General features: G+C 39.1%; 1 protein-coding gene across 1 annotated transcript in view; it reads left to right on the top strand.

The window, feature by feature from the left end:
• The window catches only part of LOC134575071 (hexokinase-1), a 57,755-nt gene that overhangs the window by 13,580 nt on the left and 29,662 nt on the right, over positions 1–14,513 (top strand). Inside the window, exon 2 of the mRNA XM_063434212.1 lies at positions 10,051–10,213. Within this exon, the coding sequence (XP_063290282.1) occupies positions 10,051–10,213 (163 nt within the window). The remainder of the gene's footprint in view (positions 1–10,050; positions 10,214–14,513) is intronic.

The raw sequence follows: 14,513 nt of genomic DNA, 5'->3' as shown, positions 1-14,513 counted from the left end.
CAGGCATTGCATCACCCTGTAGTGTAGTGGTCCTGGAAATATTGCATGAATTGGGGGCGATAGAAGATCCACTATATGGGCAAGCATCCAGAGGGGAATTGTGAACCCATCTAAACTCTTTCCGGTGGGATGTAATCTTTGAGGCTGGAAGGAGCAGTACACAGTTCAGCGAGTCGATTACGAAACCGAGGAACTGGACTGTCTGCGAAGGGGGAGAGTGCTGACTTCTGTCTGTGCCAGGATTCCAGAAAATGGACGACACATTTCGTTTTCTAAAATGGGACATGGACACAGCGTAAAAATTTAAAGTTTGAAAAGAACTGGAATGGCTGTGTCCCAAATGTGCCCCTCCGATGTCCACATATACCAGGCAAAGGTACATACGGGGGTATTTCTGTACTCAGCCGACATAGCTGAGCAACATATGAAGTATTACACAGTCGTAGCACACATACGATTTGAAAAATATACTGTGCAGATTCACTTTGTGTGTCAAAAAGGCAAAAATTATCATTACACTTGGTACAAGCTAGCGGAAAAATTATCCCACGCTAAGGTTCAAAATATGCCTTTTGAAATACCCTGGGATGTGTTCTTTAAGAAATGGTATGCGTTTATGGTGTAATTGTAATATGTAGCCTGCTTAAGTGCTCCAAAGTGGGACACGGACGCATCAAAACCCTCCATGAAAATTCACACTTAAAAACCTTAACTTGTTACGTCTCTTTTACAGCAGTGTAACTTCACAAAATAGTGTCTAGGTCATACATTGGGCATATTGTTTTACTCAGAAGACTTAGCTGAGCATAATTTGGGGGGTTTGAACTTAGTGGCACATATGAAATGTACAAAATGCCCAGCAAAAATGTAATCCGTATGTAAAAAATGCCCAAAATTATTTTTTACCACATACTTTGGCATATATTGGTGAAAAAATGGGGGCATGTTAAGGCACAATATGCACCATATGAGATACCCTGAAGTGTCTACTTTTACAAATGGTAGGCCTTTGTGGGGTTTTTTTGAACAGTCAAACTGCTATAATACCCCAAATTGAAGCATAGGCCCATTAAATCCGCCTCTCAAAATTCTACTGTAAATGTTGAAACGGACAGGTCTCCTACATGGCACTGTAGCTTCACGAAATAGTGCCAAAGACATAAAATGGGGGTATCGTTGTACTCAGCAGAAGTAACTGAACACAAAATAAAACTTTGTACAGGAATAACACACACCAACTTTACAAAATACACATGAGAAGTTATTTGTTATAAGTTTGTGTGCCAAAAAACCCAAAAAACTAAATTTTACTCCAATATTTAGCAGAGATTGGCGGTGAAATGGCTACTTAGAAAGTGTCAAAACAACCTTAGGACAATAGCCTGTGATGTATACTTTATATAAATATATACTTTTGTGTGGCAATTTTGTTTTCTTTTATGGCTATTAATCTTACAAGACAAACATACCAAATTCTAAAATCGCTCCACATTAAAAGTTTATTTTACTCCTTGTGCTTTGTGACCTGTAACTACCAAAATAAACTTAAAATCCCAGACACATTATATATTCTGTAAAAAAGAACAACTAAATAAATTTATTTTTAATTACTTTCTTTAACCTGCACTAACTAGGCACACATTATTATTGCAAAAACTGTACAAAAAACACAACATTTATTTTTTGTTTGCATTTTTCTGTATTTTTTTAATAATAAATAAGCATTTATATATATATATATATATATATGTTACATCAAATTAAAGCCCTTTATGTCCTTTAAAAAACAGTATATAATATGTGTCGTTGCAATAAACGAGAGAGATCCAAATTGCAGTTGAACGCATACAGCAAGAAAATGCAAAAATTGCTTGTGTCATTAAGCGTAAGACAAGCTTCTGAAGCTGTGTCCTTAAGGGGTTAAGCACAGGGAGAACAAATGACTCTGCCCTGTGCACTTGGCTGGAGCAGCAAATAAAGAGGAAGGGCGCGGTCTTACAGGGCCTTTTTTTTTAACATCCTCCTTTTTTCTGATTGGTTGTTACTGTTTCTGTGCTGCTAGAGATTTTCAGTAAAGAGAGTTATGCAAATATGAAGCCTCCTGTCATGTGGTAAAATTATTTATATTGCTCCAACATTTCCAGTAGCGCGTTAATTACCTCAGGTTCGGTTTTATAGCAATTGATGTGTTGAAAGAACAAGGAACGTCACTTTTCTGAAAGTGACACTTTTGCTTTAAGAATAGTGACAGTGCCATGCAGGCTTAAATATTATCTATACATTGTGTTGGCCAAAATGACAGTGAATTTATAGAAGAAAGGATATTTCTACAAAGCGTTTGCTATTTACAGCTGCAGGCACTCTGTACTCGTGATGCCGCCCACTAACTGGTGCAGAACAAAGCAGCATAAAAGAAAGGTATTTATTTTTCTTATCACAATGTTAATATATGTTTTTAATCTCTAATCAGAGCAGGTTTTATCATCCACTTGGGTGGAGCTTTACAATGTAAAGAGCTTCACAGTGTAAAAAAAAAGGTAATATTTTAGCTTTGTATGTAATATAGCTGATGAAATCAGTATATAATTAAGTGACTCTTTAAGCACCAGAACCACTACAGGTTAAAGGGACACTACAATCACCAAAACAACATTGGCTTAATGAAGCATTTTTTGTGTATAGATCATGCCTCTGAAGTCTCACCGCGCAATTCAATGTCATTTAGTAGTTGAAACACTTGTGTTTCTGTCAATGATTCCTAGCCACACCTCCCCTTGCTGTCACTCACACAGCTTGCATGAAAAACAAAATGGTTTCACTTTCAATCAGATGTAACTTACTTTAAAAGTTTTTATCTCCTGCTCTGCTTTTACTTGAAATGTAATTACATTCAGAAGGCTTTTGCGGGGTCTAGGAGGCTTTTAAAAGGAGATAAGAAGTTCCAAATTAAACAGAACTTCCAATAAAGAAAGTAAACATTAGATGCCTCTTTACAGAAAGTGTTGGAAGGCCCTGTAATTAACTTGCAGGGAGGTATGCCAAAGGCTTCATAAACAGAGTTATTTAAAGGGAAACTCCAGTGCCAGAAAAACGATCAGTTTTTCTGGCACTGGAGGGTCCCTCTCCCTCCCACCCACCAATCCCCGGTTACTGAAGGGGTGAAAACCCCTTCAGTGACTTACCTGGGACAGCGGCAATGTCCCTCGCCGCTGTCTCCGCCTCCGCGCCGCTCCTCCTAGTGATTACGTCGGCCGGTGGGCGAGACTAATCTCGCTCACCGGCCGAGGAGACCTAATGCGCATGCGCGGAAATTCCGCGCATGCGCATTACGTCTCCCCATAGGAAAGCATTGAAAAATCATTTCAATGCTTTCCTATGGGGTTTTGAGCGACGCTGGAGGTCCTCACACAGCGTGAGGACGTCCAGCTACGCTCTAGCACAGGAAACCTGTGCTAGAACCCAGGAAGTGACCTCTAGTGGCTGTCTAATAGACAGCCACTAGAGGTGGAGTTAACCCTGCATGAAAAACTGCAATAATTACACTTGCAGGGTTAAGGGTAGTGGGAGTTGGCACCCAGACCACTCCAATGAGCAGAAGTGGTCTGGGTGCCTGGAGTGTCCCTTTAACTCCTAAATGGTAGTGAACTGACCAGTGAGACTGCAGGGGCATGATCTATACACCAAAACTGCTTCATTAAGCTAAAGTTGTTTTGGGGACTATAGTGTCCCTTTAATGTAGTGGTTATAGTGCCTTAGTATAATAATGTGGCAGTTAGAATGTTCCGCTTTAGTACATCCGCTCATGCCAAAAGCAGCGCAGGTCAAGTAAGTGCCAAACTGCTTGTAAACAATTTGTCAGTTTACCATTGGATGACACAGGTTTGCGATGTGCTGTAGTGGTTATGGTGCTCCGAATGTTCTTTCAACGGTGAAGCCCTTTGCCTGTGGAATTTGTGTTTCCAGCACAAATGAATGATCACTTCAGCAAACATTAGAGGCTGCAAGTTACACAGGTTATGCGTGTTCCCAGGTCATATTACTGTAGAATAGGTTACAGATTGCTCCTTTGCAATCTGTGTGTAAATTATTTTTGGAGCTAAATATTCATGTGCACAATCAAGGAAGGTTGCTCAAGCATAGATAATTTTATTCAATTAGAACAAAACTGTAGCCAAATGCTTTCAGTTTGCAAAAATGTGCCTGTTTCAGCTGAATGTAACCCAGTTGGCTAGCCACAGCATGCAGATCTGGTCAGTTGAACTGAATGGGAGCTGGAATCTGGCTACTGTTCTGTTAATAGTAAAGTTCCGTTAAGATTAGACGGATCTACTATTACTTTATAGTTGCCGAATCTGCATTTCACAAATAGCCAAATTACAACTGAATTCCCTTCATTTGGTACAGATCAGGGGAATTAGATCTGTAACGTTATGTCACCATGACCCTAGGTTGTTCTAACAGTTCCTCCAACCCCTGTTAACGTTATAGTGATACCCCAACATAAAAACCCTCCTGAACATTTGCATATTTTTTTTCCTTCTTCTTGTAGCAAGGCTATTTGGCTTTCTTTCAGCTGAAGTTTAAATGAGCTATTTTCAGATTAATCTATTTTTTATTTTTTTTTGAGTGTACATTACACCAGGACACATTACAGATCCAGTACATGCTTTGGTGCTAAGGATATCATTCAAATTGCAGGTTGCTCCAGCACACAGAATTTTTTTTTAACTTCTGTAGAGTACACTTTTTATTTCCAGAATGCTTTTTTGTTGCCCGCCTTTACACATGAAAGCCTATTTTAATAGACCTTGTTTGTTATTGCTTGCTATTTGTCCAGTTTTTCTACATTCCTGTCCGCTATTGTTGGTTGTTCAACACTATGAAACTGAAGAAGCGTCTGTGTCGTATTACATTGTGTCTGGGAGGTAGATTTCACTGATCATTTCCGGGAGTAAAATTATCCAAAGCAAAAAGCATTTTTTTTTTCATTCTCTCTTACTATCCAAAAGCCTTATTTCACCCTTACATGCTTACGACATGCTGTGGGGCACAAAGAGTAGCATGATTTTGGTCACTTTAGGTCTTCTGAGCCACTGATACACCATTGTCTGCAAGGGTTAATGGCTGCACATTCATTATAGCTGAATCCCTGTAGCCCAATGCTTACAGGTTATAATTACACAGCCTTAGCATACAATCCAAGTTCATGCCCTCTAAATATTTGGCCAGATGAGAAGGGACATTCCTTCATATTAAGTTAATGACTGAGGGGGAGCATTTAAGGTGCTGGGAATCTCATTTTTTTGCATCAAAGTTGGTGAAACTATTTTGACAATATGCAGATTGACTGCAGTCCAATAGCACCATGACCACCACAATGAGTTATGCGTTTAGAGTGCCTATTTTGGCCTTTTCATTCTTCCAATGCATTTCTGCCCTGTGCATTATAAAGGGAGGAAACAGAAAACAATGGCGGGGTTAAAAAACAAAACAAAGACGTTTTTGACTTATAATCACATTAAATTTTGTTCTATGTTTACCTTATGTATAAATATTGTTGATTTTTCTGAACTACATACTGCTCAGATAAATTATGTAAAATGTTCTATAGTAATATATGATGAGCAAAGAATCATGGGATTTGTGGTCCAACAACACCAGAGTTCATCACCCCTGCTCTAACTTCTCTTGTGCTTACTCCTCCACCTTAAAGGATCACTATAGGGTCAGGAACACAAACATGTATTCCTGACCGTATAGTGTTAAAACCACCATCTAGCCCCCCTGGGCCCCTCATGTCTCCATAAATATAGCAAAATCTTACTGTTTTTTTTTTTTTTTGTGCTGTACAAGATTAAAAGAGGAAATAATTCGGCAAGTTATTGACAGAAACAAAAGGTAAAGACAATTCTATTTAAACAATCTTACAATCTGGAAGACATTTTTAACCAAACAATAATCATTAAATGAATGTGAAATCACATTTGAGGGTAAAATAGAATAATGCGCTATTGGTATTAGGCTATCGTTTCCCCAAAAACTAAACACTCAAAGATTGTTTTAAATCCTGTTTAACTCACCCTAATCCAGGCCCTGGCGAACCTTCCCAGAGACAGAACTTCCTGCCTGAACTCTAACATCTGCATTTCAAGGGACAGATCTGTTTTAAATTGAAATGTGAATTTGTTGACATTACCTGCGTGGATTTGTGTGATTTGAGCAGCACAATGCGCTTACCTCTCTCTTTACTCCAAAACAGCAGCAAAGAAAAAAAAAACAACGAAAAAAGAACGTAGACATGTAAACCTCCTAAACTCATTATATTTAAAGGGACACTATAGTCACCTGAACAACTACAGCTTATTGAATTTGTTCTGGTGAGCAGAATCATTACCTTCAGCCGTTTTGCTGTAAACACTGTATTTTCAGAGAAAATGCAGTGTTTACATTATAGCCTAGTGATAACTTCACTGGCCACTCCTCAGATGGCTGTTAGAGATCCTTCCTGGGTCATGGCTGCCTAAAATGCATCCAAACATTCAGTATTGCCTCCCTCTGCATGCAGACACTGAACTTTCCTCATAGAGATTCATTGATTCAATGCATCTCTATGCGGAGATGCTGATTGGCCAGGGTTGTGTTTGAATCATGCTGGCTCTGCCCCTGATCTGCCTCCTTGTCAGTCTCAGCCAATCCTATGGGAAAGCATTGCGATTGGATCAGGCTACCACTTCTGATGATGTCAGCAGACTGTTTGTTTTTCTGAGTCTAACAGCATGCAGAGTTACAGCTTCAGGCTTGAATACAGTAAGATTTTTTTATATTTATGGAGGCATGATGGGCCCAGGGGGGCTAGATGGTGGTTTTAACACTTTAGGGTCAGGAATACATGTTTGTGTTCCTGACCCTATAGTGATCCTTTAAAAATGCAGAAATAAATAATTAAATGCAAATACACTCACATTTAAAGTGATGGCATTTGTAGTTTCTGCAGTAAACTGTCACCTGGTCAGGAAGTAGCCAAAGCTTCCCAATCAATCTTTCCCTTTGCCAGAGTTCATTCATAAAAATTCATAAACTAAAACACTCTTTAAGAAATAGCTCCATTCATATTTTTTCATGAATTGAGTTGGTTGTGGTTGCACATAGCATAGGCAATTAGGGAAAATAGGTAAAGGAGCTGTCTAGAATCAGGAGTCAACAGCTTCATTTAACATATTACAATAATTAGTATGTGAAGAAAAAAAGCTATCTGTATTTTCCTAAAGAGGCTCTGTAAGTGTAATTATTGGTCATCTGGTCTTTCTATGGCTCCCCTAAAACTCCAATGATAATTAGTGGCCCTGGGGCCGATGCTACTTACCTCAGTTTTCGTTATGCCAGTACGGTGGGGCCTTCATTCACGGTGCTACCATTTTACCATTCCCAAGATGGCAATTGGAAATCTCCTCCTCTTCCCTTCCAAGGGCAAGCATGTCAAATCATGTGCACACCTGATGAGGACCTCTGGTGGTTTTCAGCATTGTGTTGAGTCTCAGTATCCCGTGATACAACACTGGAGAGAGGTAGTACTAAGTTGCCTGCCAATGGCAAACTTTTAAAAGGACGTGGAGATTGACAGAAGCTCCACCTTTTCCCAACTTTTGTCATCCTACAGGTTATTCAAAATGAAAAGTTGTCCCACTTTTCTTTATGTGTACATTTTAAAGTAATCCTTTTGAAAAAAGACAAAAAAAATTGTACGTGCTTTTTTATGGATGAGATGCTACTGATTGGCTTAAATTGTGAGCTGACTGCTCTAGCTAATCAGCACTCCTGCATTGTGGCACACCATGCTTCCTGAAACTGAGTTGAAGGAGGAGGCAACTTTTGGGGTTAAACCGTTTGAGAACAGTTCTACCTCTTCAGGTAAAAAAGAGCCATGGGGTTCCTTGGCATTATAACAACGTATTTTCAATGAAGTTGTTATGAAGCCCTGAGCATTCCTTTAACCCCTTAAGGACACATGACATGTGTGACATGTCATGATTCCCTTTTATTCCAGAAGTTTGGTCCTTAAGGGGTTAAACGGTAGTCTTCTAATGAAAAGTGTAAGAAACATTTTTTTTATCTTCTTTACAACAGGGCTTTTTTTTGCGTCTTCCTAATCATAATGCTGGCAGTGAATCGATAGATCTGTTGTGCCTTCTAAATATGAATACCTGATGCATTTTAGAAAACGCATTAAAGTAAATGAACACTTAACATAAATTAATACTTTTTTTTCAATTTCTCTTCAGTAACACTCGTTTGGCACACTGAGTGGTGGTTTATTGCAAAGTTTTCTAGTAAAGTCTTCTTGTCAGTTCTCATCACTCAGATAAACGGATTTAAATGGCAACAGATAGTCTGAGATTACAGGAGTCACCTGTTCTTTTGAGTAATACTTGGCTGCTAGTCACTTGTTCTATGCTGTGCGACATTGCTGGATATACTACATTGTGATAGTAAGCTCTTTCTCTCTCTTTGGGGTACAGTCAATGATGACTGAGTTAATGACCTATCCTACTTTGTCTACTTCTGTCTGCGTCAATGATAGATATTGGTAACCAGCAATCATTACTGATGTAACCTGCTTACATAACTACTGTCACAATAGATAGTATTTTTGTGCTATGTCCACCCTCATGTGTCATTGAACATTCTATATAAACATTGAAGTAGGACACTGCCACTTCTGACAGTAGTAAATTTGTACTAGATTGATTTTTTCTTTGAATGTCAATGAGAATGCAGCTATTCATACTTCATGAGAGTTCAATTATGTATCAGCTGTTTAGTAAGCATCATATCCAGGATTTGCGGTTCATTGTGATTGTGGTTGGTGTAATTTTTGTAATCAGGAACACTAATTGCTAATCTCAAGATCAATATATAAACGTTTAACTTGCTGTGTACTATATCCCTGCTGATACAGTAGTTATATCCAGGCAAAGAACTGTTGCCAGACACTGTGTAAAATATCTGTATCTATGGATTAGACAATAATCAGTGTTATCAGGATTTAATGGTTATTACAGAGTATAGTAGTTACACACCTCCATTATCATGATATAAGACCTACAACTTGTCTGTTTGGCTGCCAGGTGTGTCATACATCCCTGGTCTGTGCGACTGCCTGTTTTAGAGTTTAATTAGTAGAGAGATGGCAAAATAAACATTTCCCCCCTCCTCACATGAGCCCACACTGACATCACTGCGGAGGCAAGGCATCTCAAGAGGATAGCAAAGGATTTCCTCATTCTGTTTGAATAAGAGTGGGGGTTAGCAAATGTGTGTCCCAATGCTATATTAACGAGTCTCTAGTGTTTGGAACAGGCTCATCATATTCCTTAGTCTACAGGAAACTGTTCTCAATAAATTGTTGCTGTAGCAGCAATGCCTTCCTTGTTGCAGTGGAAACCCAAATTACAACAGGAAGAGTCTAAATTTTGATAATTTATTATTTTCTGTACTATGTTAAATTAAAGAGTGTGCCACTGAGCATATTTTAAATCTGGACTTAACGGCACTTAGCAAACTTGGGTTAAAAAAAAGAAATACTAGTTAAACCGTAACCACTTCTTATGCTTCTAGGCCGCAAGTGCTGTTCTTTGGTATTGGGGCAAACCGTTTTTGAGCGGTGTGCCCAAAACCATGTATACTTATGGCATATGTGGTACAGCACCCGATCACCATATGGCTAAACGAGAATTTCCTGTTCCTAACTAAAGATATAACTGCTACAACGGCATGTACTGCTATATTGCTTGCATTGTCCCTTTAACTGAAACGAGATAGAAATTAGGGATCCACCTAATTATCATTTCATTAAATTATATTAATTTAATAATAATCAAAAAAAAATTAATCATTAAGCTACATTTACTTGCAAATTTAAAAATATTCTTATCACAAATATGACAGACCCACTTATATAGCTAAAATTTAACAGCCTGTTTATATGAACATAGCAGTATTAATGTAGATCTTGTAATATGTTATTGAATAATCTAATTATTTTTTCCACAGATTGATAAGTACCTGTATGCCATGCGGCTGTCAGATGAAACGTTACTGCATATTATGTCTCGCTTCGGAATAGAGATGGAAAATGGCCTTTCAAGGGACTCAAATCCAACAGCAATTATCAAGATGTTGCCAACCTTCGTAAGGTCAATTCCTGATGGAACAGGTAAGATTACTGGGCAGTAATTGAAAGTTTGGTCTTGTAGACATGCAACTGCATGAATGGACATTTTCATTTTACATTGTAACCTGATTATAACTAAGCAGATTTGGTGGGAGCTTAATTATTTTGTTTGGATTTTTCATTTACTAGTGTTAGGACTTCTGGATTATCTGTGACTAAGACATCTCCCTAATGCTATGCAAATCAATTTCAAAAGTCTATGTATGATGCTTTTTAAAAATGCATGAGGGATGACAACCAGTGACCTTCAGAGGTAACTTGACTTAAGTATGGAATGTTCTTGACAACAAATTAATTTATCTACAAAGTACTATAAAATGTTTTTAAAGGAATGCAAATGTTGCTTAAATACATGATAATGGTTTCAGATTTGTCTTGTAACTATATTGTCCTATGAAATCACATCATTAGATACAATAAACAGAAAGAACTCCACTATCTACATTTTTTTAAAATAAGGCATGCTTCTAGCAAGTATGACAGGGCTAACAATAGACCATCAGGAAAAATCCATTAAATGGTTACGTAAAAAAAAAAAAGAATTAATTAGCAATGCGTTATCGGCATTATTCTTCAGGTCTTCCCCTTGAAAGCACGAAAAATAAGTCATAAAATAAGTCTGTATTAACCTGAACCCCAGCACTGTGTGAAGAACCCAGCACAGCTTTTTAATGCCCTGTGCTTCTCCCCTCCTTCTCATAGAGATGATTGGACTGTTTAGCAAACTCAGAGCACACGTGCGCTTTCTGAGCTAGGAGGGGAGCAGGGGTGAGCCTAAAAAAATTGAATGGAGAGTATAGGGTAGTGGTAGGTCTTCAAGGAAGGGAGAAACATTCCCCTTGCAGTCAGATTACGTCTGTTACCAGCATGCATTGCTCTCTGTTTTGGACTACCAAAGTCACGTGTGCCATGGGTATAACTAGCCCCCAGCAAACAAGAGCAAATAACTCTGGATATGCATTGTTTTAAGCTGAACCACTGCACAGCCAGATTCCTTCCTCTATTGCCACTTCAAAAAGCAGAAGTGGTCATAGATGTTGGAATAACCCTTTAAATGATTCTAGAGAGAGCTCCGCACAAACGGGCTCCTAAACGAGAAATAAAAGCAATTCAGCGACTCAAAACCACGATCCCTCGACACCACAACACCGGGAGGCATCTCCAACTCGCAACCCAGTGGTGTGCCCGACCGTGACCGGTGGAAAACCCTGGAGGAGAGTCCGAGGCCTATAAGAGGCCTAACAGCAGCGCACGAGAGGGAGTCGGCCGATCCCTCAGCCTGCGATCAAGCACTCACCCGGGAGGACCTTCCTGCACCTTCCCCCCCCCCCCCCCCCCAGCCGGTGGGGGTTATCCCGGCAAATCTCAGCGCTGTCACACTAGCTAAGCTCCTACTAGCATGCACTCGGGTCTACCCACCCATGAAGACCAAGATGGCGGACGCCTCGTGCAACCCACTGCCTCAAACTAAGCGACTGCCCCTGCAGGAGAAGCTTGAAGCTCTACTCACAAACTTTTGGGCCACATTGGCAGCACGCCAGCACAAGCCTAATAGAGCCCAGCCAGGACTTCCCTTGCCACTCACCACAGAGCAGCCTGCGACTTCTAAACGACGCCCTGGGGCGGCATTACCACTAGGGAAGAAAACACAGAGGCCACGGACACGAACACGGCACCAGGCACGACCCAGCAACCGCCCTAAATCACTGTCCCAACTGGGAAAAGCACCTGGGCACAATTTACCTCCACGGGTGACCACAACTCTAAGGGGTTGGAAGCAACCACTTACAGGACATCGAGCAGCGACTGGTGAGCCAAGGGGTCCCCTGGAGGACTTATTAGCTGCTATGATGCAATGCCCAGACAGGGATTAGGGTGAAAAATCCCCGAGTGGGGAACAGCTTGCCTACCGGATACAGCGACAACCTGCTATACCAAGGGACAACCCGACAATAACTGACGCTAAAGTAACGCTAATTAATGTCAGAGTGATGTACTTTCTAAGTGTCCTAAGCGTTCTCTTTTTTATATTTGTGGCAAGAGCCCTGATGCTAATGAACTTATCTACTGGCCATCACATGTTTTACCGTGATATTCACTCAGCAGACACTAGCTCATGTAATTTGTTCAGCATACGTTTATCAGCTTATGTACTCGTCATGCATACATATGATATCACTTTGCCAATTGACCCATATCTAGCAACCATAGTCTACACGGGTACATAGAGATGGTGTCAGCTGCCTGATTAAGCCTATATTTTTTTACTCTAGTGTTTTTTTTACATTATGCTGTCTACACAACCAAGACCTAGAACACAACTCCTCCATCTACGAGCCAGCACTAGCACTGTGCTTTTCTCACTTGAATAATTAACGCATGTACCTAGCACGATCCATACTGCTAGCCTGTTTAAAGTCTCTGTATAATCTATACTACAGGAAATGTCCCACTTAAGCTTATACTCACATGGCTTCCAATCCTTAAGTCAGCAGTGTCAATATGTCTCAATTCCGACCCTATATTACTTTATAGCCGACACAGAGACTTCTCTTGAACCCAATCGTTTCTTATAATATAAAATGTGCACCATTAATGTATGCCTATCATGTTTATAAATGTTGAATTGACTGGCGAGCAACTGCTGTTGTGGCATTGCATGCCTATTTGTTTTTCCGCAAGCACAATAAAATAAAGAATTTATAAAAAAAAAAATAATAATAATAATATACATAACTGCCGGGATTACTCACTAAAGTGTACATTTTTGGGCAAATTAGCCATATTGGAATATTTTGCAAATCACTTAATTTCTCAATTTTTGCCTTGAAACTGATATTCATTTTGAATTCCGGACAATTCAAAATCAAGTGAATAAGCATATTAGACAGCCATCCTTGGCACAGTAGATTATTATATATTTAATATTCCACAGCACTTTATAATAGTAGAAAGAGGACATATTAGTAGTGAAGAATGCCCTGTTCAAACAAACTTACAATCTATGAATATTTTTTGCAAAGGACAATTACTGGAAAAGTGGTCTGTCCAGTATTCGAACCTGGGTTTCCCAGGTTCCAGTTCTTGTGGTCTACAATTCTGTTATGCTCAGTCAGATTTAGTCTAGCCGAGATTCATGGGAAATATCTTAAATGCCAAGCTTTGCCATTACTCATCACTGCCATATAATCACTTAAAGGGACAGAATGTTATACAAGAAAATGTTTGAAAATGTTACTTGCTAAGATCTGCACATAATCATCGAATGCATGTAACATTTCTTTCATAATCCATTCAGAATCTTTACACCAAAATTGTGATGAATGACAGTCTTGGTAGTCAAATGGTTAAATCTCTGAAATACAGCCAACCTATGCAATGAACGACAGCAGTTGTTAAATATCTGGCAGTGTGCGTGTGTAGATTCTTCGATCTCTGAATATAAATACATGTGTGCTCTGGAATTAATGTAGCTTGCCTAATGCATCCATTGAATGCGTGTAGGTAAATCAAAGACGCTCATTGTCCTGATTCTCTGCTTGCATGACCCACTTTTTGCCTTCATGCGTAAGCAGGCTATAGAAAGGTCCGGTGACCTGGTGCCTAATCTTCTTTACAGGGTGAGTGACAATAAGGCGCTGATTTGTTCGCCTGTATCCTTCTCTGTAGTTTCACTTTTCAGTTTGTTAGGCCGTCAAAAGGCAAAATGTTTTTAAAGTTTAAAAAAAAAATAATTAGTAAAAAATATATATATATATTTAGATATAACCACTGCTAACTATAAAATAGTTTATACTATTTACACTGGTTTGTACTAATAAAAGAAAGTTGTTCTAGAATATGGCCTCTTTCTTTAAAAAAAATAATTTAAAAAGACAATATCATTAAATGACCTACAGCAAATTAAACACCACTTCTTTATTAAAGTGAACATTTAATTTTTATAGGTGTTTTTTTTTTTTGCACATTTATTTATTACTGGTTTTTATGAAGCGCCAACATATTCCACATTGCTGTGTAATTAGGGGAGAATGTACAATATACAGACAAAAAGTAGAGAGGGCCCTGCACGTAAGCCGTGATCTAGCCATTGAAGCTCTTTTATACAAAATGCTTAGCTAGATAGCCCGTGAGCTTACAATCTAAACATCGTTATAAAGCCTCCCTTGTAGCACTATTACAGTGTGTACCATGATTGTTGGTAGTCATCCACCAACTGGTGAGTATTGCCTTAGAATGACTTCAGAGAGAGAGAGAGAGACCTTTAATGTTAAACAATCTC

The sequence above is a fragment of the Pelobates fuscus genome, chromosome 10 (assembly GCF_036172605.1).
Source record: "Pelobates fuscus isolate aPelFus1 chromosome 10, aPelFus1.pri, whole genome shotgun sequence".
Lineage (NCBI taxonomy): Eukaryota > Metazoa > Chordata > Amphibia > Anura > Pelobatidae > Pelobates > Pelobates fuscus.
This window is presented reverse-complemented; position numbering and strand designations above follow the sequence as displayed.